A 20,155-nucleotide genomic window follows, 5' to 3' on the forward strand; every position below is an offset into this window, starting at 1 on the left:
AAGCTATGTCTCCATGCAGAGGGACCTCCCTGAAGGTTCAGAATTCATTTGGTATAATTTTGACACCTTTAAAGAGACTCATATTTTAAACACTGCCCGTAAATGTGTCAATATAGACTACGGAATAAAAAGATGGTTCCCGTAGTTAGTGCTTCCAGTGAGAATAGAAAAGAAAGGAGGGGAGATTATGCAGTCCTTGTTGCCACTTGAGAATCCGTCAAGTTTTGCTGGATCTTCCCGTTTTTCTAACCTAGGCTGGGAATCTGGTCGTGAATTTTCGCAAATTTTAAGCATTGCCAAATAATGAACACTCTTCTACAACTTAAAAAACAAAAACACCATTTGTGCTAAGAAAACATCCCTGGAGATCCAAGTCTGACTTTAGTCCTAGAGGCGTTAAGGAGACCAGAGGTGGATGATTTCTGATTAATCCCCAACTTGTTTAGGTGTGAGCGCGGGGAGGGCAGGAGGGCAGCGCCCCCTCCAGACGCTAGGGGACAGCGGGCTCACACCCGGCAAGTTGACCACACCCTGAGAAGCAAGTACTTCTCAGGGACCTATAGCTTCTTCCGCCCGTAGTCGGAAAGGGGTCATTTCCTCCTGAAAAAGGCTTAAGACGAGTACACAACAAGGTCCTCCCCTCCGCCATCTTTGCGCCCCGCCCCGCCGTTTCCTCCCGGTCAGTTTCGCGCCAAATTGTCCCACAAGCAAAATGGAGCCCGGAAGAAGGGTATCCCGACGTCCTGCGCCCTGCAGCCAATCCCCTTCAGCAATTTATTTGGAGGCGGGACCTGCAGGCACAGAGCGGTCCAATCGCTGGCCTCGGGGTTTCGGCGAACCAATGAGGGCGCAGCGGCCGCGGCGCCCAAACGCTGCATCTCATTTTTCCCGCGAAGCGCGGCAGCGGACGGTGGGGGTTCTTGTGTCTGCTGTGCCGGGGAGCGCGGGAAGGCAGAGGTGAGGCTGGCGGAGCTGGGGAGTGGGCCCCTCGGAGCCAGCGCCCCCGGGGGACGGCCGGCGTCTGCATTTGGGGCGCAGTAGGGCTGGGCAGGGGTGTCTCATGGGAGAGCTGGGGTCGAGGTCTGGGAGGCGGAACCGGGCTCACGTCTGCCTCGCACTCGGAGCCGAGCACCTGCGTGTCGGAGGGGACGCCGCACGCCCCCATCTGCCCTCCTGTCTGCTCCATCTCCTTGTTGCGTGTCAGGTGCAGTCATGTCGGGCTTCGACGACCCCGGCATTTTCTACAGTGACAGCTTCGGGGGCGACAACGCGGCCGATGAGGGGCAGGCCCGCAAATCGCAGCTGCAGAGGCGCTTCAAGGAGTTCCTGCGGCAGTACCGGGTGGGCACCGACCGCACCGGCTTCACTTTCAAGTACAGGTGCGTGCCGGAGCGGGACAAGAGGGGAGATGCGGTCCCAGCGGTGCTAAGTTCCACTCGAAGGGGCCCCGCACCCTCATGGCGTTTGGTTTTGTACATTTCATACCTGAAGTTAACTTTTGAGTGAGCCACCTGGGCCCTTTGGTTCTTTTCCCAGGATTTGCTTCTATTCATCTGTTTCTTATAGTCCTTCTGTGTTATGCCTGCAATACTTTGTAAAGCGAGTTATCTTCAGTTCTCTGGAGATGGTAGTTATGCTTTACCTTACTTGCTCACTCATTCGTTCGTTCCAGTCAGTCACCTTCTATTGATTGAGCAGCTGCTGCATGCCAGCCACTGTTCTAGGTGGTGAGCTGCAGCACTGAATGAGCTGGGCAAAGCCCTTGCTCCTAGTCATTATACAGTGGTGACATCCCACCAAATCCTTGTAGGCCCTTAAATGCAGACAGCATGAATTTACAGGTCCACACTTGGGCCTGATGCGTTATTAGCTCAGTGACTTCCAAGTGACAGTCTCTCTGAGCCTCAGTTTCTTCATCAGTAAAATGGGCATAGCCACTCCTGCTTCGATTTATTCATGCACCAGCTGACACTGACCATCTGTGTGCCAAACCCTAGGGTCCAAAGATGAAAAGATTCATACTACTTGCCCTCAAAGAGCTTTTGAATCAGTGGGACTAAAGCGTAGGCATGCTCAAGTAAATTACAAGGTGATGATTGCCTCAAAGAGGGAGTGTACAAGAGGAGTTAGGGGAGGCTTCAGGTGATTTAGAGCTGAGAGAAGAGTATCTGGTGTGGAAGACCTTTCTGATAGCAGGAGGTGCCCGCATGGGCAGTATGGGGTGGCCTGTTACAACAAGGGGCTCTCAGAGCCAGACTGGCTGTTGTATATGGCTCTGGACATAAGGTAGAAAGGGATGAGCCTGAGGAGGTCAGTGGCCCCCAAAAGTGTTTTTGGGATAATAGTCTCATGGGATGCTCTGTAAAAAGAGTCTGGTGGTTGATAAGACAGGCATGGTCTCTGCTGCCTTCGATTGCCAGGTTTCAGCTGTGTGCCTTGTTAGTATCTGAGAGAGGGTTAAAGGCTCCAGGGAGTCCAGTGAAAGGACTGGTTTGCAGTGAGAGTCTCCCAGACTCGTCTGTGAACTTTGAACTGTTCTTTGATGACTTGGATTGCTTCCATGGAGCTTGCTTTGGAAGATGCTTCTGTAGGGGCATGGGGGATGGTTTACTGGGTTATAGCAGATCCACCTGGAGCTTGATGTGTTTGGGAAGCTGGTGGCGGGGCAGTGGTATGGGCAGACTCAGGGTGTGGGTGCGCCTCGGCCAGTATTGCCTCCTCTTCCCTGTGCCCGTCCCTGCATCTACTCCAGGGATGAACTCAAGCGGCATTATAACCTGGGGGAGTACTGGATCGAGGTGGAGATGGAGGACCTGGCCAGCTTCGACGAGGAGCTGGCTGACTACTTGTACAAGCAGCCAGCTGAACACTTGCAGCTGGTAAGTGGGACCCCTGCCCTGGGACCCTTGCCCTGGAACCCCCAGGGCTGGCCCTGCTCTGGTCACTCACAGCCTGTCCCCTCCCCATCTCCAGCTGGAGGAAGCTGCCAAGGAGGTGGCTGATGAGGTGACCCGGCCGCGGCCTGCTGGTGACGAGGTACTCCAGGACATCCAGGTCATGCTCAAGTCGGACGCCAGCCCGTCTAGCATCCGTAGCCTGAAGGTGGGGCCCCCGGAGGGTGGTGGTGGTGGCTGTGTGTGTGGAGGGGTTTTGGAGAGAGACCTGAGTGCCAGCTGTGCTACCCTGAGCAACTCACTCAACCTTTCTGAGTCTGTTTGTGCCTCTGAAAAATTAGCTCCTTGGACACATGCTTGCTGAGCTCCTTCTGTGGGCAGGATATACGTTGGGTCCTGGGGGAGCAGTACTGAACTCAAGGACAAGCTTCTTTCCCTGGGAGACTGGATAAATGGTTAATGTCACCCACAATAACTGTAGGTGACTGTGAGAGCAATGGGAGACATTGGGAAGTGATGAGAACGCATAGGGCCCCTCTGGAAAAGATAGAGAAGGCTGCTTTCCAGAGGGGACATCTGAGTGGAGACCTGTGGGTGAGAACGAGCAGCGTGCAAACAGCTGAGAGGGAACATGGGGTGGGGAGAGGAGGGCAGGGCATAGCTAGTGTAAAGCTTGCAAGGTGAGGGGCCAGGGCGTGTACCAGGCTGAGGGAAGGACGGTCAGTGTGACTGGCGAGTGATGGGGCCACAGGAAAGCTGGGCCCCTCTGCCATCCAGCAAACTCTTCTTGAGTGGCTACCTCACACCGGATGCTGGGTTCGACTCTCACTGTAGACAGACGGTACCTGGTTCGGTGGAGCTTATAGTGAGAGAAACAGGCAGGGAGCACTGAGCTGATTTCAGGTCCCAGGACACGAGCCATGACGATCAACGTGAGGGGCCGGGTGGCGGTTGGAGGAGGCCTCTCTGAAGAGGTGGTGCTGGGACGAGTCTGAGGGATGATGACCCTGTGACAGCTCAAGGGAGGAGTGTTCCGGGCTCAAGGAGAGGCAGGTGCAAAGGCCCTGGGGTGGGGACAGCAGCCGTCTCGAGGGACAGACATGGGGCAGGTGGCAGCCACTGTGGCTGGACCCCAGGGAGTGAGGGTAGGGGAGGGGAGGGGAGGGAGCGAGCGGAGAGCCAGGTGGCCAGGGCCTTCGCTGCTGTGGAGAGGAGTTCAGATTGAGAGCTACGTAGGAGGATGGGCTGATTCTGTCTTTAAAAGCTTCCTCTGGCTGCCAAGTGAAAGGAGAATTTATAAAGTAGGCGGGAGTGGGACCCAGGGGAGTTTCCTGAGGAGGACGTGAGGGTCGAACGTTGGTTCTTCTGTTAGAAGGTTGTGAGAAGCAAATGAACGGATGCCCGTGCCTGTGCCTGGTGAACTCTGCGCCCAGGTTGTGCCACCGAAAGGCCACGCACTGGCCGTTGCTGGAGCCCTCGTGCCCTGCTGCGCAGTTCAGGTCCCCTCAGACCTTCCTTGGTTGGCCAGTGGCACGCCTTGTTACAGGAGCAGGGCCGGCCAGGCTGCGGGCTCTTGAAGCTGCGCTGTGTGCTGGCTTTGTCTCTGCGCTGCACCAGGCCCGGGGGCGAGGGGGGAGGCACAGGCGGGCCCGCACTTGAAATGAAGCCGAGCATCATGTGTCTGCCTGTCCATGGAGGCGGATTTGGGCCTGTTTGTGGGGCAGCTATTCCCTCAGAAAAGCAAACCTCAGCCCCACTTGAACAGATTTCCTCTTCTCAGCCCCATTGGAAAACCCAGTGACTGGCCTGCTTGGGTGGGCATTCTGTTAGAGGAGGAGCCTTCTCTAGAAGGATCGCTTGTCAGGGTGGCCTCAGGCCTGAAGCAGCCCCAGTCCTTTCCAATCCTGGGGGCTCAGATCCCTGCACTCTGTAGGGTGTTTCCCAGAAAGCAAGCTCTGACATGGGTGTCTGCAGTTCTGGGGTCCGCTGGGCACATGTGCCCCTGGTCTCAGTCACCAGAGAGGGCCAGCCTCCTTCCTGCTCCCCTCTCCACCCCACTGGCTTCAGAGGGGGCATCAGCTCGAACCCATAGCCTACCTGCCTGTCCCAGAACACCTGCTGGAAATAGGAAGAAAAGATGATGATAAAATGAACTTTTCTTGTTTTATTTTGCTTTTTATTATAAAAATATCATACACACAAAGGTAGTGAGAGGGCATCCCTGATGGCCCAGTGACTAAGACTCTGCTTCCAATGCCAGGGACCGGGCTTCAATCCCTGATCAGGAAACTAGATCCCACATGCTGCAACTAATATATATACATATACACACATACATACATATATATATGTATATATACACTAAGTGCCACAATTAAGACCAGGCACTACCAAATAAATAAATATATATTTTTTAAAAAGCGAGAATAGTATAATGACCCTATCTGCCTCCATCTGGGTTTAACGGCTGTTAATATTTTGCCTTACTTCCTTTCTCCTTTTTCTGCTGAAGGATTTTAAAGTAAATCACAGACATGCACTTCATGCCTAAATACTTAAGCAGACATTAGAATAGAAGAGATTCTTGATACGTGATCTTGGGCGTCCCTGGCTCCCCTCACCCAGCCCCCTCCCTGCGGCTCTGTTGCAGTCGGACACAATGTCCCACCTGGTGAAGATCCCGGGCATCGTGATCGCGGCCTCGGGAGTCCGCGCCAAGGCCACCCGCATCTCCATCCAGTGTCGCAGCTGCCGCAGCACGCTTACCAACATTGCCATGCGCCCTGGCCTGGAGGGCTACGCCCTGCCCCGGAAGTGCAACACGTAAGTGGGCTTCACGGGCCCTGTGGCACCCTGGGGGGTGACAGGGAGATGTGTGAGCGGAGGTGTGAAGGATGAGGAGGAAGCGCTGCAGCCAGGAGGGGCTGGGGCCGTGGCGTGCCCGTCCTGGGTCCTGGGTTTGAGAACAGGGTGGTGTCCCCCTGCCCCTCTGCAGTGGTGAGTTCTGTCCCTCCAAGGAACCCAGGCAGCCTGTACAGGGGGCCGGGGTGGGGAGTCCACCTGGAGTCTTCAAACCCTGGCTCACTGGGGCAGGTCTGGAGCAGAGGCCCAGGAACATGCCAGGCTCCTTGGTTTACATGTGGCCTATGGCTGTGTTGCCTGTGGCCTCGTGGCCCACAGATGGAAAATATGTGTCTCTGGCTTCTTTCAGAACATGATTGCTGACCCTGATTTTCAGGGCCCTCACCCTTTTCTGGCTTCTGGTTCCCCTCTGCTTCCTAATCTCAGGCTTAGCCACACTTCTCTTTTCTACACTTAATTCCTTTTTGATCTGGGTTTTTGAGTACCCTGAGTGCAGAGGACATGCAGATGTGTTTCCACTGAACCCCAGCCTCCAGTCTGGCTACCTGCCAGACACCCCCATGTGGCTGTCTAACACTGGTTAATGGGAGAGCCAGGTTCCAAGCAGGCCTCCCCAACCCTAACCCCGTGTATTCCCCCCGCGAGCCACCCTCCTCTAGTGCCTTCCCCGAGCTTGTCCTGGAGACCCCGAACTTGGCAATGGCCAGGCTTGTTGCTGACCTGTTTGATGGGTTCCCTGGGCTTGGGGCCCTGGGGGTAGCTCTGGTGACTCTTTTCTCCTCTCTCCTTACAGGGATCAGGCTGGGCGCCCCAAGTGTCCACTGGACCCGTACTTCATCATGCCGGACAAATGCAAGTGCGTGGACTTCCAGACCCTGAAGCTGCAGGAGCTGCCGGACGCCGTGCCACATGGGGAGATGCCCCGGCATATGCAGCTCTACTGTGACCGGTGAGCGGGCCCCTGGCTGTGCCCCCCACACCAGGTCAGGGATGTGAGCAGGCTGGCTGGCCATGCCTCCCGCCCCTCGGTCAGGGGCCATATGTGGACCCCGAGTGCAGTGGGGAGCAGGGAATAGGGCTGCTTATGGAAACTTGCTCTGTGCCTGGTGCTTCCTCCAGGCTTTTCCTCCCTTCGTCTCCCAGTACTCTGCAGGAGCAGGTCAGTCTCACATGGGACCAGCTCCCTGGGTGGAGGGGTCTGGCTGCTGCCACCTGCATTCTTCCTGCAGAGTCTCCCTGGCGCTGTTAGAACCGGGAGGCCTGAGGTGGCACAGCTGGATGGGGAGGACCCTCTTCCCAGGCTGACGCCCGCCCCAGGCTTTCTGTTGAGACTCTTCTTGGATGTTGCTGGGTAATCGGAAAGTGGGGAGAGGGTGCTGGGCTGGCCTGGTCCCCTTCCAGGGACTTGGGAGGATGGCATGGAGATATGGACAGGGCTTTACCTGGGCTCACGCACCCTGATGCCTCAAGCAGGTAGTCTGTGCAGTCGCTTTTCGGACGAGGGGATCCACAGGTTGTTAGCTCCCTCGGCGACAGTGGAAGGTGTAGAGGTCAGACTGCTGAGCAGGTGACATGAGCTCACTGAGCCTCAGTCTCCTCACCAGGAAAATGGGGACAGTGACGGGCCTTAATCTCTCATCACTGATGGGAGATTTAAAGTAGAAAATGCAAATGAAGTGTTTACCACAGTTCCTTCATACAAATTAAGTATTTGGTGTTAGATTATTTGTGCAGTCTGGGGTTAGATTTAAAGCTGAAGAAGTGGGATCTGGGAAGAGAGGAGTCCCAGAATGTTAACAATGACAGTGAGGGTCCTTTAGGGATGGGAGTCTGTTTTGCCTAACACCCTTCTGGGTGTGGTACCTCACTTGATCCCACAGTAACCCAGCAGGGCAGATCACTTTATCAAAGCCCTCCAGGGTCAGAGAGGTGCAGTGACTTCTTTGAGGTCACACGGCTCGTAAGTGGCAGAGTACGAATACATGCCCCAGCGTCCTGTCCATGCTGCACTGGAGCATGGTTCTGGCTGGAGGGGCTTGGAGACGTCCTTGTTGCAGCATTTTTTTTTAAAGAGGAGATTAAAATCCAGGTGCGAAGTGACTTGCCTGAGCTTCGTGGAGCTGTGAAGAGGCAAAAACGGGGAGTGGCCCTTGCAGGGAGGCTGGGAGGGCCTCAGGAGGAAGGCTTCCCCTGAGATGGCTGAGAGGAGCCTTGCAGTGCTTCTGACAGCAGGCCAGGTGGGGATGGGGACCCTGAGGAGCTGGGGGTGGGCCTTCTGACTTACTCAGTCAGGCCGCTGCTACGACCAAGGGTTGTCGACCTCCCAGCAGCTGTGCCGTCCAAATGTGGGCTGGGTTGTGGTGAGAGGGCGAGAGCCCTGGGGCAGGGCGGCGCTAGAGCCAGATAGCCTCCTGTAGAGATGCTGAGGTGAACGGTGAGCGTGAGGGATGGTGGGAGCCAGGGGCTCTTGCCCCCACCAGACTCTCACCTTCTTCCTCCTTCCTCCCCACCCTCCTCTTAGGTACCTGTGTGACAAGGTCGTCCCTGGGAACAGGGTCACCATCATGGGCATCTACTCCATCAAGAAGTTTGGCCTGACCTCCAACAGGGGCCGTGACAGAGTGGGCGTGGGCATCCGGAGCGCCTACATCCGGGTCCTGGGCATCCAGGTGGACACAGATGGCTCCGGTGAGTGGGCTTTGGTCCGACTCCTCTTGTCCCTCCTCGGGCCTCCTCCTGGTCCCCCTGTCTATCCCCCCGCCCCTACACTCTGTTCTGCATGGCAGCCAGGGAGAGCAGTGCTTTCGTAACCAAAGATACCTGTCACTGCCCTCAGCAAGGTAGAAGACATCCCGGTGGTCCCTGAGGGCCCCTCTGATCTGGCCCCTAACTCCTCACCCCCCGCTTCCAGGTCCTCCGCTTGCTCACTGGAGCCTGCAGCACACAGGCCCAGTCCTCAGGCGAGAGGTGGGGTCCGTCTCTGCTTCTGTGCTCAGACTGATGCTCATGCTGCCTGGCCCTGGGGCCCTTGCCCAGGGGGAGGCCCTGGGCTGGGAGGGTGGGCCCTCATGCACCCACGCCCCCTCTGCCCACCCAGGCCGCACCTTTGCTGGTGCCATGACCCCGCAGGAGGAGGAGGAGTTCCGGCGGCTGGCCGCCCTCCCCAACGTCTACGAGCTCATCTCCAAGAGCATTGCTCCCTCCATCTTCGGGGGCACCGACATGAAGAAGGCCATCGCCTGCCTGCTCTTCGGGGGCTCCCGAAAGAGGTGGGGGTCCAAGCCTTCCCAGGTCCAGGGATTGGATGGGTGACTTGCCCACAGCAGGGCAGCTGCCGGATGGGCAGGACGGGAATACTCTTTCCATCTGCCTGGGACCCTCAGTCCCGCCTCCTACTCTCAGGCACCCTTCTCACCTCCCAGGGTTGCTGTCAGCTGGCAAGGGGCCAATCCATGCCCTCCCTGCAGAGCAGTCCCTCCGATCCTGGGTAGGTGGGGCAACTTGGGGAAGCTGGCAGATGCAGTGGAGAGAGCTCTGGGTGTGGAGTCTGGAGACTGGGGATTAAATCTCTGACAACTACTTACTTACTGTGCAGTTTTAGGCAAGAGACACCACCCCTTTGTACCCAGATGTCCATATGAATATGACAGATGGAAGCCTAACACTCAGGGGACCTCATGTGTCCTTTTGAGAGTCTGAAACAGTAGAGATATAAAGAGTGATAATGTTACTGGCATCTACCAGTTACTGAGTTTTACCATGTACCAGACAGTCTTCTGAATGTTTTTATCTGTTTGCAGCCCAGTCCCCAAGTTAGCCCTATGAGAAAGCTATGGTTGAGCCCATTTCATAGATGAGGAAATTGAGGCATAGAGTATTAAAGAGACTGCTAACAGGCACATATCCTGGCTTGGAGCCTGCCCTCGTGGTGTCTGCTCCACGGTACCGCCAGCGGCGCGCTGGCGGCTCCCATCTCTCCAGCTGGGGCATGTGTTTATCAGATGCTGTCTGTGTGTGCCTGAGCCCAGCTCTTGGTGTCATTTCCTTTGACCCTCCCCTTTCTGGGTGGCAGGTCACCATAGAGGAGGCTAGGAGATATAGCTGGCTAGGAATGTGGCTCTCAGGCCAGAGCCCCCACCTCCCACCTACTCCAGGGCTCATGACGTGGTGGGGCGGGAGTGATAGCCAGACTGCTGTGACCAACCAGCCCTCGCTGGATTCTCCTGTTGCTCACCTGGCCTTCCTACCCGTCTCCCCAGGCTCCCAGATGGCCTCACTCGCCGAGGAGACATCAACCTGTTGATGCTGGGGGACCCGGGGACGGCCAAGTCCCAGCTGTTGAAGTTCGTGGAGAAGTGCTCACCCATTGGGGTGAGTGTCCCGGATGACCTCTGCCTGCCCTGGCTTCCCCACAGGGATGAAGCTACAGGAGGGGCCACGGGGGAGAGAGTCAGCCGGGTCCCCTGCGTGGTGATCAGCACATCTGGGGGATCGGAGTGGGGTGAGGATGGCTGCGTGGTCTTATGCAGGGAAGCGTGGCCTCTGGGTAGACGCGGGGTGGGCCAGGTGTCCTCTGCCAGTGCCGCCCGGCGGAGACACGTGTACTCCAGCTGTGAGCCTCGGGGAGTGTACATTTCCTAGTAGCCTCTTAGAAAAGCAAAAGAAAGTGGTGATGGGGTTCCCAGATGGCTCAGTGGTAAGAATCGCCCTGCTGATGCAGGAGACACAGGTTCTATTCCTGGGTCAGAGAGATCCCCTGGAGAAGGAAATGGCAAACCACTCCAGTATTGACTGGGAAATTCCATGCACAGAGGACCCTGGTGGGCTACAGTCTGTGGTCTTGCAAAAGAGTCAGACATGACTGAGCACACAAGCACACAATCTCAATTCTGTTTAATCTAAGCGGTGTAAAATGTTATTATCTCAGTGTGTGGTTTAACATAAGAGAACCTGAAGAAGATACCTTGTATTCTTTGTAGCACTAACTTTTAAATTCCTGTGTATTTCATACACTTAAGCACACCTTGCTTAGGACTTGCCACAGTTCAGAGGCTCCTTGGCAGCATGTGGTTCTCAGGTCTCTACAAAGATGATGGTACTCAGGGTGGGGTAGCCTTTTCGGAGAGTCCGGAGCCCACCTTACTGGGAGGGTGTCACTTCTCTCGGCCTCAGTTTACTGCTTGGTGAGCCCAGCTCCTGGGGGCTGGTTCATGAGACAGTCGGGCTCGGGTGAGTTATGGATGTGACCAGCCCTGGGGAGAACCTCCAGGCCGGCTGGGGATGGTGGCCCCCCATCAGAGGAGGAACACTGAGACTTTCTGTGCTCTGCACCCCGCTGTGATGTGTGACCCTGTGCGAGCTCCAGCTCTGGGGGCCCCTTGACTCACCGGGGTCACAGAGCCTGGGGGCTGTGTTGGGCCCTGACCCTCCCATTGCCCTCCCCTAGGTGTACACGTCTGGGAAAGGCAGCAGCGCGGCTGGCCTGACAGCCTCAGTGATCAGGGACCCCTCGTCCCGGAACTTCATCATGGAGGGCGGGGCCATGGTCCTGGCCGACGGAGGGGTTGTCTGTATTGATGAGTTTGACAAGGTGAGCCTGGCAGGGCGAGGGGGTGGCTCAGTTCTGGTGGCGCCTGGTGGCCGTGGGCTGGGGGTGTGAATGGCAGAAACCCCCTTTGTTGACATAGAGACCTCCCATCACTATAGGGATGTAACTAAACCTCTCCGAGCCTAGAGAGTGGGGAGATGAGAGCCAAGCCCGCACGTTATGCCCATGACTAGAAGTGACCTGGTTCCTGCCATTGGCTGGCACTTAGGAACAGTAGCTCCTGTAGGGTGTCCTGCTCCCGCTGCACCCCAGCCCCCTCGCCTGGGGCTGGTGGACATTCCTTTCTTCCACGCAGATGCGAGAGGACGACCGTGTGGCAATCCACGAGGCCATGGAGCAGCAGACCATCTCTATCGCCAAGGTGAGCGCCACGCCCGGGGCGTTGCAGGGGCTGGGCCCTGGCCCCACCCTCAGGCTGTTCCGAGCGCCCGGCCTCTGTTGACTGCAGCAGTGGTCCTGGAGTCTTGTGTGTGAGTGTGTGACCTGAGAAGGCTGTAAGCCCGAGTTCTCATTTCTCTCCTCTGCTGCCCCCACACTCCCTTCTCAGGCTGGCATCACCACCACCCTCAACTCCCGCTGCTCCGTCCTGGCTGCTGCGAACTCGGTGTTCGGCCGCTGGGATGAGACCAAGGGGGAGGACAACATCGACTTCATGCCCACCATCCTGTCCCGCTTCGACATGATCTTCATCGTCAAGGATGAGCACAATGAGGAGAGGGATGTGGTATGTAGGGCACCGGGCTCCTCCCAGGCCTGCAGGTCTCGGGCGGGGGAAGGGTGGGCAGACTAGGGGTTTCAAGGGTCCAGAGTTCTGGCTACCAGATCAGCCTGTCAGTGGGCCCCCAAGGAGGTGGGTTGCAGATTCCAGAAACACTACACTGGGGGTCGCTGGTCCTGCCTCTCCTGTGAACCACGTGCGGTTTGATTTGGAGTCTTTCATTCCCTGGGCGTCGGTCCTTTGTATGTGGAATGAGGGGGTTGACCTTTGATTGCAAGTATTAGAACCCCAGTTCCTTTTAGTCTTTCTGGAGGAACTCAAGGGCTTGTGTTACAGGCAAGCCTGGAGATGCAAGGCCCAGCTGGGTCTGGTCTCAGGGTTGTCTGTCTCTTTCTCACTTGGCTCGGCCTCCCTGGGTGGAGGTTTGTTCTCAGGCAGCCTCGCCCCACCCTGGGGCGGCGGGGAGGTCCCTGGCAGCTCTGGATGTTGTCTTACCAGCTAACAGCCCCCAAGGAGAGAAGGGCCACCTCCTCTCCACTGGTTCTAGCCCTGGGAGCTCTCCCTCTCCGCCTGCTCAGCTCTGTGTTGGGACCTGGCTCAGGAAGGCCTGGCGCTGACCCTGGGTCCCCTCTGCCTCCCAGATGCTGGCTAAACACGTCATCACGCTGCACGTTAGCGCACTGACACAGGCCCAGGCCGTGGAGGGCGAGATTGACCTGGCCAAGCTGAAGAAGTTCATCGCCTACTGCCGCACGTGAGTCGTGGACGCTGGCCCCCAGGGTGGGGTTGCCAGTCTTCCCGGGTCGGGGAGAGCCCTTTCAGGATACCTGAGATGAGCCCTTAGGGTTTAGCTCTTCCTCCTCCTACAGTCACCCAGTCGGTGGCTCTTGGCCTCAGCTTCCCCGTTTCTAAAATGAGGGTGGAGGGTTTAGGTGGTCTTGAAGGCGCCCTTGACTCCGATGTGTGGGGAGGCACTGTGGACATGGTCTTTGGTAACACCTGCCCCCACTATGTGGCCTTAGGCAAATCAGTTGACCTCTGAGCCTCGCTTTCCCGGGGTGCTTGTGCCCTCAGGTTTTTCTAAGAATCACACAAGATGATGCGTGAGCGCTTGGCAAGGCCCTGCGCCAAATAAACACTCAGTGAACAGCAGCTGCAGCCTTAAATATTGTTCTCACAGACTACCAGTGGTGATAGTCATACATATAGTGATTATTCTGTGCCAGGTGTTATTCTGAGCATTTTTTTAATTTTTAAAATTTGGGTAGCTCTGCACAGCTTGCAGGATCTCAGTTCCTTGACCAGGGATTGAATCTGGGCCCTAGCAGTGAAAGTGCCGAATCCTAACCACTAGACCACCAGGAAACTGATTATTGTATATACATAAGTGAACTTTATCCCTCTCCCCAAACCTGTGAGGTTGGCATATTGTTATCCCATTTTACAGATGGGGAAGCTGAGGCAAAGAAAGGTTAAGTAACTTGTCCAAGTTTGCAGGCAGGAGCTAGTAGAGCCAGGATTTGAACCCAGGTGCCTGGCTCCACAGGCTGTGCTTTTCGCTGCTGTACCAAGGTTCTGGACACGCACCTCCTCTGTCTCTTATTGGAGCTAAAACCTGGGTGGAGGGATCGTCGAGTGCCTTTCTGATGGGAGGTGAAGTACTGCATTTGGGTGGATGCCTCCTCACCACTTTTGTCCCAGTGACCCAGTGCCCAGTGTACCGGGGTCTTTGTCATGGTTCTGAGCTCTTCACGGCCCCACCCTTGGAGGCTTGGGCAGTTGTGTGTGAGTCTGAGAGCCCTGAATTTTTGTTCTCCCTTGATGCCAGGTCCCAGGGGGCCTTGGGGAGTTTCCTCCCTCCCTCTGGGCTCGGTCACTCAGTCATGTCTAACTCTGAGACCCCACGGACAGTAGCTCTCCAGGCTCCTCTGTCCATGGGAATCTCCTGGCAAGAATACTGGATTGGGCCGCCGTGCCCTCCTCCAGGGGCTCTTCCCCACCCAGGGATCGAGCCCAGGTCTCCTGCACTGCAGGCGGATGCTTTACCGCTGAGCCACCAGGGAAGCCCTGAAGTAGGTGACCTGAGGTCCCCTAAACCAGCGACTGTCAGTTGGCTTGGGGCGGGGCTTCGGGGTGGAGGGGATAGAGTGCGGGTGGATCTGACCAAACGTCTCCCGTTGCCACCCTTCCCGCCCCTCACCCCCTAGTCTGGCATGTTCCCAGCCCCTGGGCAGCAGTCACCAGGAGCCTCTCGTGGGTGTCATTGCGCATCTCACCCCTGAATGTGGTGGGGGGAAGCACTGCTGTGAGCCTGCCATCTGGTGGGCCCAGAAACTGTGTCTTCAAGCCAGCAGAGGCCAGCCAAGGTGGGTACCCCAAGATTCCTTCCCGCTCTCATGGCAGCTGCTCTCCCCAACCCCTGTCCTGCAGGAAGTGTGGCCCCCGGCTGTCAGCAGAGGCTGCAGAGAAGCTGAAGAATCGGTATATCATCATGCGGAGCGGGGCCCGTCAGCACGAGAGGGACAGCGACCGGCGCTCCAGTATCCCCATCACCGTCCGGTGAGCGGGCTGGGTGGGCTGATGCACGGCCTCAGCTTACAGGGCTTGGTGTGCCCTGTGGGGCTGGGACCCACTGCTGATAACTGGTGCCGGCCATGGTCAGACTGTTGGGCAGGGACCACTCCTTTAGGAGTGAAAACAGTGGCCTCCCTACTTATCTGTATCTTTTGCTTTGTTTATTGTTGGGAAAACCTGGAACCCTCTCTTCTGAATTCTGTCTAGCTTCCCCCATTTTAGGGAAGCCTGAGGATGAGGGAAGGTCCAGGGATGGGAGTCAGGAGACCGGGTCCTTGCCTCCTGCCCCCCGTGTGATGCCTGAGAGATGGCTTTCCTTTTCTGGGCCTCAGCTGTCTTAGTTGTTAACTCTCTCCACTGTGGTGAGTTTATACAATTGAGTGACTAAGAGCTTAAACCTACCTCATCTGAATCCTGTTCCCAGCACTGATTAGATAGAAGTGGGTTTTGCTCTATATAATGGAAGGTCCAAATAAAGTCACTTAAGTAAATTGGGAGTTTATTTCCACCTTAGGTGCAAATGTTTGAGGGCAGGTAGTCTAGGATCGTGTGATGGTTCTTCAGTCATCAGCAGCAATTTGGGCTCCTTCAGGCTAACCCTTATTCTCATTGTCCAGTGTGGCTGCTAGAACTCCAGCCATTATCCCTGCATTCCAGGTGACAGGAGAGGGAGGAAAAGAAGTGCCTGTTTTTTTAAGGACACTCACGAAAGTTCCCATAAAATGTTTGGACTTACAACATACTGGCCACATCTTAGTCACACAGACATATCTAGATGCAGTGGAGACTGGGAAATGTCTTGTACCTGGGTACCACGTACTGGAATAGAAGTTGGGGTTCTGTTGCTAAGAGAGATGGATCACGGGGACAACCAGCAGTCTTCCCTGTGAAGGGGCTGGACAGAAGAGGGGCGATGGACTGAGTGCACCCTGGCGTCCCGTTGCTCTCACACAGGCAGCTGGAGGCCATCGTGCGCATCGCCGAGGCCCTCAGCAAGATGAAGCTGCAGCCCTTCGCCACAGAGGCAGACGTGGAGGAGGCGCTGAGGCTCTTCCAGGTGTCCACGCTGGACGCCGCCTTGTCTGGCACCCTGTCAGGTGAGCAGATGAGGGGAGACAGGCCGGGTGGTCCCTGGACTCTGGGTGGGGCTCGTGCTGGATGCCTGCTCTGCTGGTTGCTTCTCTGTACTTGCTGAGGTCTCTGCTTCCTCCTGCAAAGAAGCCACCCCCCGCCCCCGTCCCCACCCCCACCAGCCATTTTCTTCCAAGATGAGAAGAACAGCCTCTTGAGACCCTGGAGCCCAATCCTCCTAGGCCCAGTCCGTTATTAAGGCTCACAGTTTTATCATTGGTTAAGAACAGCACTCACCAGCCCTGTTTGTTGAGTTGTAACCGTTTGAGCACTTCCGACACTCTTCCCCCGGTTTACTTATAGCCGCCCCCAGAAGTCAGGTTGGGTGCTTAGTCCTTCCCTTGTTAGAGATGAGGAAACTGAAACCCAGAGAGGCCTTTTCACGGTGCCCAAGGTTGGTTGCCGTTCTCCCAGCTAGAGTGCGAGTCTCTTGACCCCGAGTCCAGCGTGGCTCAGGCTGCCGTCAGTCCTGCCGCCTGCTTCAAGCTAGGCCTCTGAGCGGACTTCCCGGAGCGTTGACTTTGTGCCAGGCTCCCCTGGGACGAATGTGTTCCCTTGCCAGCAGACAGGGCTGAGTGTCTGCCGGGCTGTTTCAGGTGCCAGGAGGGCAGGAGCAAGCATATCTCTTGAGTCCCAGCCTACAAGGCCCCCTTTCTCCTGGGGAGACATGCCAAACTCAGGGAGCCGAGAGTACAGAGGGGAGAATTCCAGCAGGTCGGGCGTGTTGGAGAGGGGTGGGGCTGTGTCCCCGTCGGGAGGTCCAGAATGGGCTCTCAGGAGGTGGCAAGAAGCAGGGATGGGCATGAGTGGACACCTGGCTCCCTGGGGTGTGGGAATGGGCCCCTGGGTAGAGGAAGGGCTGAGTGGCGAGACCCCAGGGACAACAGGCTCAAGGGCCAGTGTGGCTGGACCCAGGGAGGTGAGTGGGGGCTGATTGCCTCTGCCCTCCTCTTGGTGATGCCGACTCAATCTCTGCCCTGAAGGGGCTTCCTGTCCCCTGAGATATTTGGTTATGGCGGGGAGGTCTCCCTCGGATGTTTGAGGGCACAGGGTGGGTGTGATTTGGGGCAGGGTAATTAGAGTTGGGCTTTGCAGGCTATGTAAGAGTTTGCCTTGTGAACTCATTTCAACTTTAAGCCTTGAAGTCCCTCTCAGCAGCTTCTCCCCTCCCACCTTGCTCCTCTCTGTAGCTGAAACACCAAGGTGTCTGCAGGCCTGGGTCAGCAGAGGAGACCCCATTCCAGCAGTTGTCGGAAATCAGGAGCTGCTTGCCAGGGCTGCTTGGGGTGCCTCATTGATGTGGTCTCCAGGACAGCCTGCATGCTCCTGGGTCACTGCGGGTCCCCTCTAGCTTTCTATCCTGACGTAGCCGCCTCCAGGAAGTTTTCCTGACTTGTCTACCCACCTGGGGCCCAGGTGCTGTCCTCAGCTGAAGGCCCTCCTCACAGCCCTCCAGTGGCTGCTCCACTCACCAGAATCAGGAAAACCTGGGCTGTGCCCTCCAGCCCATGGGACCTGGCCGCCTCTGGCCCCCCCTCTGGCCATGTCCCTGGCCCTACAACTAGGTTTTGAATGAAGTGGGCACGTTTCCCACCTCTGAATCTTTGCACCTGCTGTTCCCTCTGCCTGCAGCATCCTTCTGCTCATGCCTGCCCTGTCCTTGGCTCCAGGCCTCTGTCCGCCGTCATGCTCAGGCCCTGGCTGTCCCCAGGCTCCCTCTCTGTCTTCCTCTCATGTTCTTTCCGGGGCCTGGCTGGCCCTTCCCCGCTGTGGGCAGACCGAGGTCCCTACCCACCGACCCACCTCCCTCCTCGCGCCCACAGGGGTGGAAGGCTTCACCAGCCAGGAGGACCAGGAGCTGCTGAGCCGCATCGAGAAGCAGCTCAAGCGCCGATTCGCCATTGGCTCCCAGGTGTCTGAGCACAGCATCATCCAGGACTTCACCAAGCAGGTGGGCCTGCAGGGCCGGGTTCCCACCCACCCTGTACCATGTCCTGCACTCAGCAGGCAGGCTTGGGATGGGGTAGGGGCGGCTGTTCCTGGGCCCAGGCCTGTCCCCAGTGCTCTCTACTCGCGACTTTCTCTGTCGCATTAAGGGGAAAGGACCGGGGTCTGAGGTTCTGCTGGGACCTCCCAGGCTCCCCCAGCCCTTTGTCTCTCCCTTCGCCTACTTGCCTGCCTTTTGTGGAGTTGGGGGTGCAGAACCAGAGGGTGAGCCTTCCAGCCCGCTGGGGACAGAGCTCTTGATCCCATAGATGGTGGAAGGGCCTTCTAGAAGTTATGGGGAACTTGTCACCATCTTTGAAGTCACATGGACAGTCTAGTTTCTGTGCTCAGCTCCCTTTCGTATATGTCATCTCCTCTTCATCCAGTTTATGTGGTAGGTGGTAGCCCACTCACTCGAGGGGTGAGCGGACCAAGACCTAGAGGAGTTCGGGGATGTCAGGAGTGGCACAGAATCTGCCTACCAGTGCAGGGATACTCAGGAGGCCTCGGTTCAATCCCTGGGATGGGAGGAGCCCCTGGAGGAGGAAATGGCAACCCACTCCAGTATTCTTGCTGGGAAATCCCATGGACAGAGGAGCCTGCTGGGCTCCAGTCCATGGAGTAAGTGACTTAGCCTCTCTGTGCCTTAGTTTCCTCCCCTGTAAAATGTAAAATGAGCACGTACCAGCTGCTCAGGGATGTTGAGGGGTGGAATGAGTGTAAGTATGTGAAGATTTAGAACAAAGCTTGGTGTGTAGTAGGTGCTTAGGATGGGTGAGCCCATTTAGGATGCAGAGTGGTAGGTTGTGAAGGCTGGAGAGTTCCCATGAGCAGGGGGTGCCTGGGCTCCCGAACGGTGGGGAGTCTGGGGGTACACCGTTCACCCCGCCCCGTGTCCCGCAGAAATACCCGGAGCACGCCATCCATAAGGTCCTGCAGCTCATGCTGCGGCGGGGCGAGATCCAGCACCGCATGCAGCGCAAGGTCCTCTACCGCCTCAAGTGAGCCTGCGGCCGCCGCCGCCGCCGCCAGCCCCCCTCGCGCTCTGGACAGAGGGACCCCGCCGCCCCCTGCCTCGCTGCCTCTGGAGTCTGCCCTGGCTGCAGACCCAGGAAATGTGCCTCTGGAAATGTATAGAAATAATAAAGCCATGGTGTGTTTGTGGATATCTGTGGGCCTCTGCACTGGTTGCGAGGACAGGCTTTGGAGCCTGGCAGACCTGGGTTTCTGACCTGCCTGTGCCCCTTGGGCTCTGGGTGGGGCACGTGCTATGCACACTGGTGAGAATCAGCAAGACCCAGAGTATAAGCGTGCTTAGGAGAGCCCGAAGCTGCTCCCCAGCAGCTAACGTGTGGTCAGGAGCTATGGTTCTGCATCAGACTGGCCGGATGCACTGAACTGTTCTGCACCTCGGTTTCTTCATCTGTACGTGGCGGTGAGTTCCCAGGGATGTGTTTAGGAGGAGAGACCTGCTGGCAGTGAGCGTCCAGAAGGAACCAGGCAGTGTGCTGAGATTGATCCAGGCATTTGGATCAATGGATTCCCACCTGGATTCCCACCTGGCCTTAGAACAAAGTAGGTAAGAGAGGGGTACTGGGATTCAGTAGGCTGGCTCTCTCCCGGTGGGCCACCTCAGACTGTGTGACCCTGAGTGGGATGCCTGACTTCTGTGGGCCTGAGACTTTTTTTTTAAGCAATTGAAATTGTATTTTTGTCTTGTGAATTTTGGCTGTGCTGGGTCTTTGTTGCAGTATGCGTGCTTAGTTGCCCTGTGGCGTGTGGGGGATTGAACCCGTGTTCCCTGTATTGCAAGGTGGACTCTTAACCACCAGACCACCAGGGATGTGTGTATGGTTTTTTTTTTTTGACGTTTCATTTTCTTGGTCTAGTTGGCATCCACCACACGTAACTAGACGCTTTGTTTTCTTGTCATGAGAAATTTAAAGATCTTTCCTCTTGGCAACTTACACATACCCAGTATATCTCATAACTACAGTCACTATGCCATACATTACCTTTCCATGAATGTATTGTGTGCTTGGAGATTTGTGCCTTTTAACCCCCTTCACCCGTGTGTTGTCCCTGCTGGCATTTACCCGCCTCAGCCCGCGGACCTTCTCACCTCTGCTCTGTGTCTCTGAGCTTGTTATTTTTTGATTCCACGTGTAAATACAGTCACGCAGTATTACTTTCTGCATCTGTACTTTGGATATGTACTTTGCCTAATATAAGGCCCTCAAGGTCCATCCATGGCATGCGTGGCAGGATCTCATTATTATTTTTTAACGGCTGGGTAGTATTCCGCTGTATGTATGTGTGACATGTTCACCGTTCTGTCGATGGACACAGGTTGTTTTCATACCTGGTGTACTGTAGATAATG

The 20,155-nt window shown here is 56.4% G+C and overlaps 1 protein-coding gene across 1 annotated transcript; it reads left to right on the plus strand.

Moving 5' to 3' along the window:
- The first annotated feature begins 909 nt into the window (after positions 1 to 909).
- On the plus strand, positions 910 to 18,880 carry MCM5 (minichromosome maintenance complex component 5). Its single transcript, XM_068970841.1, has 17 exons — positions 910 to 957; positions 1,205 to 1,379; positions 2,753 to 2,879; positions 2,974 to 3,102; positions 5,545 to 5,717; positions 6,550 to 6,705; positions 8,278 to 8,444; positions 8,854 to 9,025; positions 10,016 to 10,127; positions 11,203 to 11,346; positions 11,660 to 11,725; positions 11,912 to 12,088; positions 12,724 to 12,836; positions 14,513 to 14,641; positions 15,611 to 15,753; positions 17,611 to 17,738; positions 18,677 to 18,880. Exons 2-17 carry the CDS (start codon positions 1,213 to 1,215, stop codon positions 18,776 to 18,778), a joined length of 2,205 nt encoding a protein of 734 aa, XP_068826942.1. The 5' UTR covers positions 910 to 957; positions 1,205 to 1,212; the 3' UTR covers positions 18,779 to 18,880.
- The last annotated feature ends 1,275 nt before the right edge of the window (positions 18,881 to 20,155 follow it).

This window comes from Capricornis sumatraensis, chromosome 4, assembly GCF_032405125.1.
Source record: "Capricornis sumatraensis isolate serow.1 chromosome 4, serow.2, whole genome shotgun sequence".
NCBI classification, from domain to species: domain Eukaryota; kingdom Metazoa; phylum Chordata; class Mammalia; order Artiodactyla; family Bovidae; genus Capricornis; species Capricornis sumatraensis.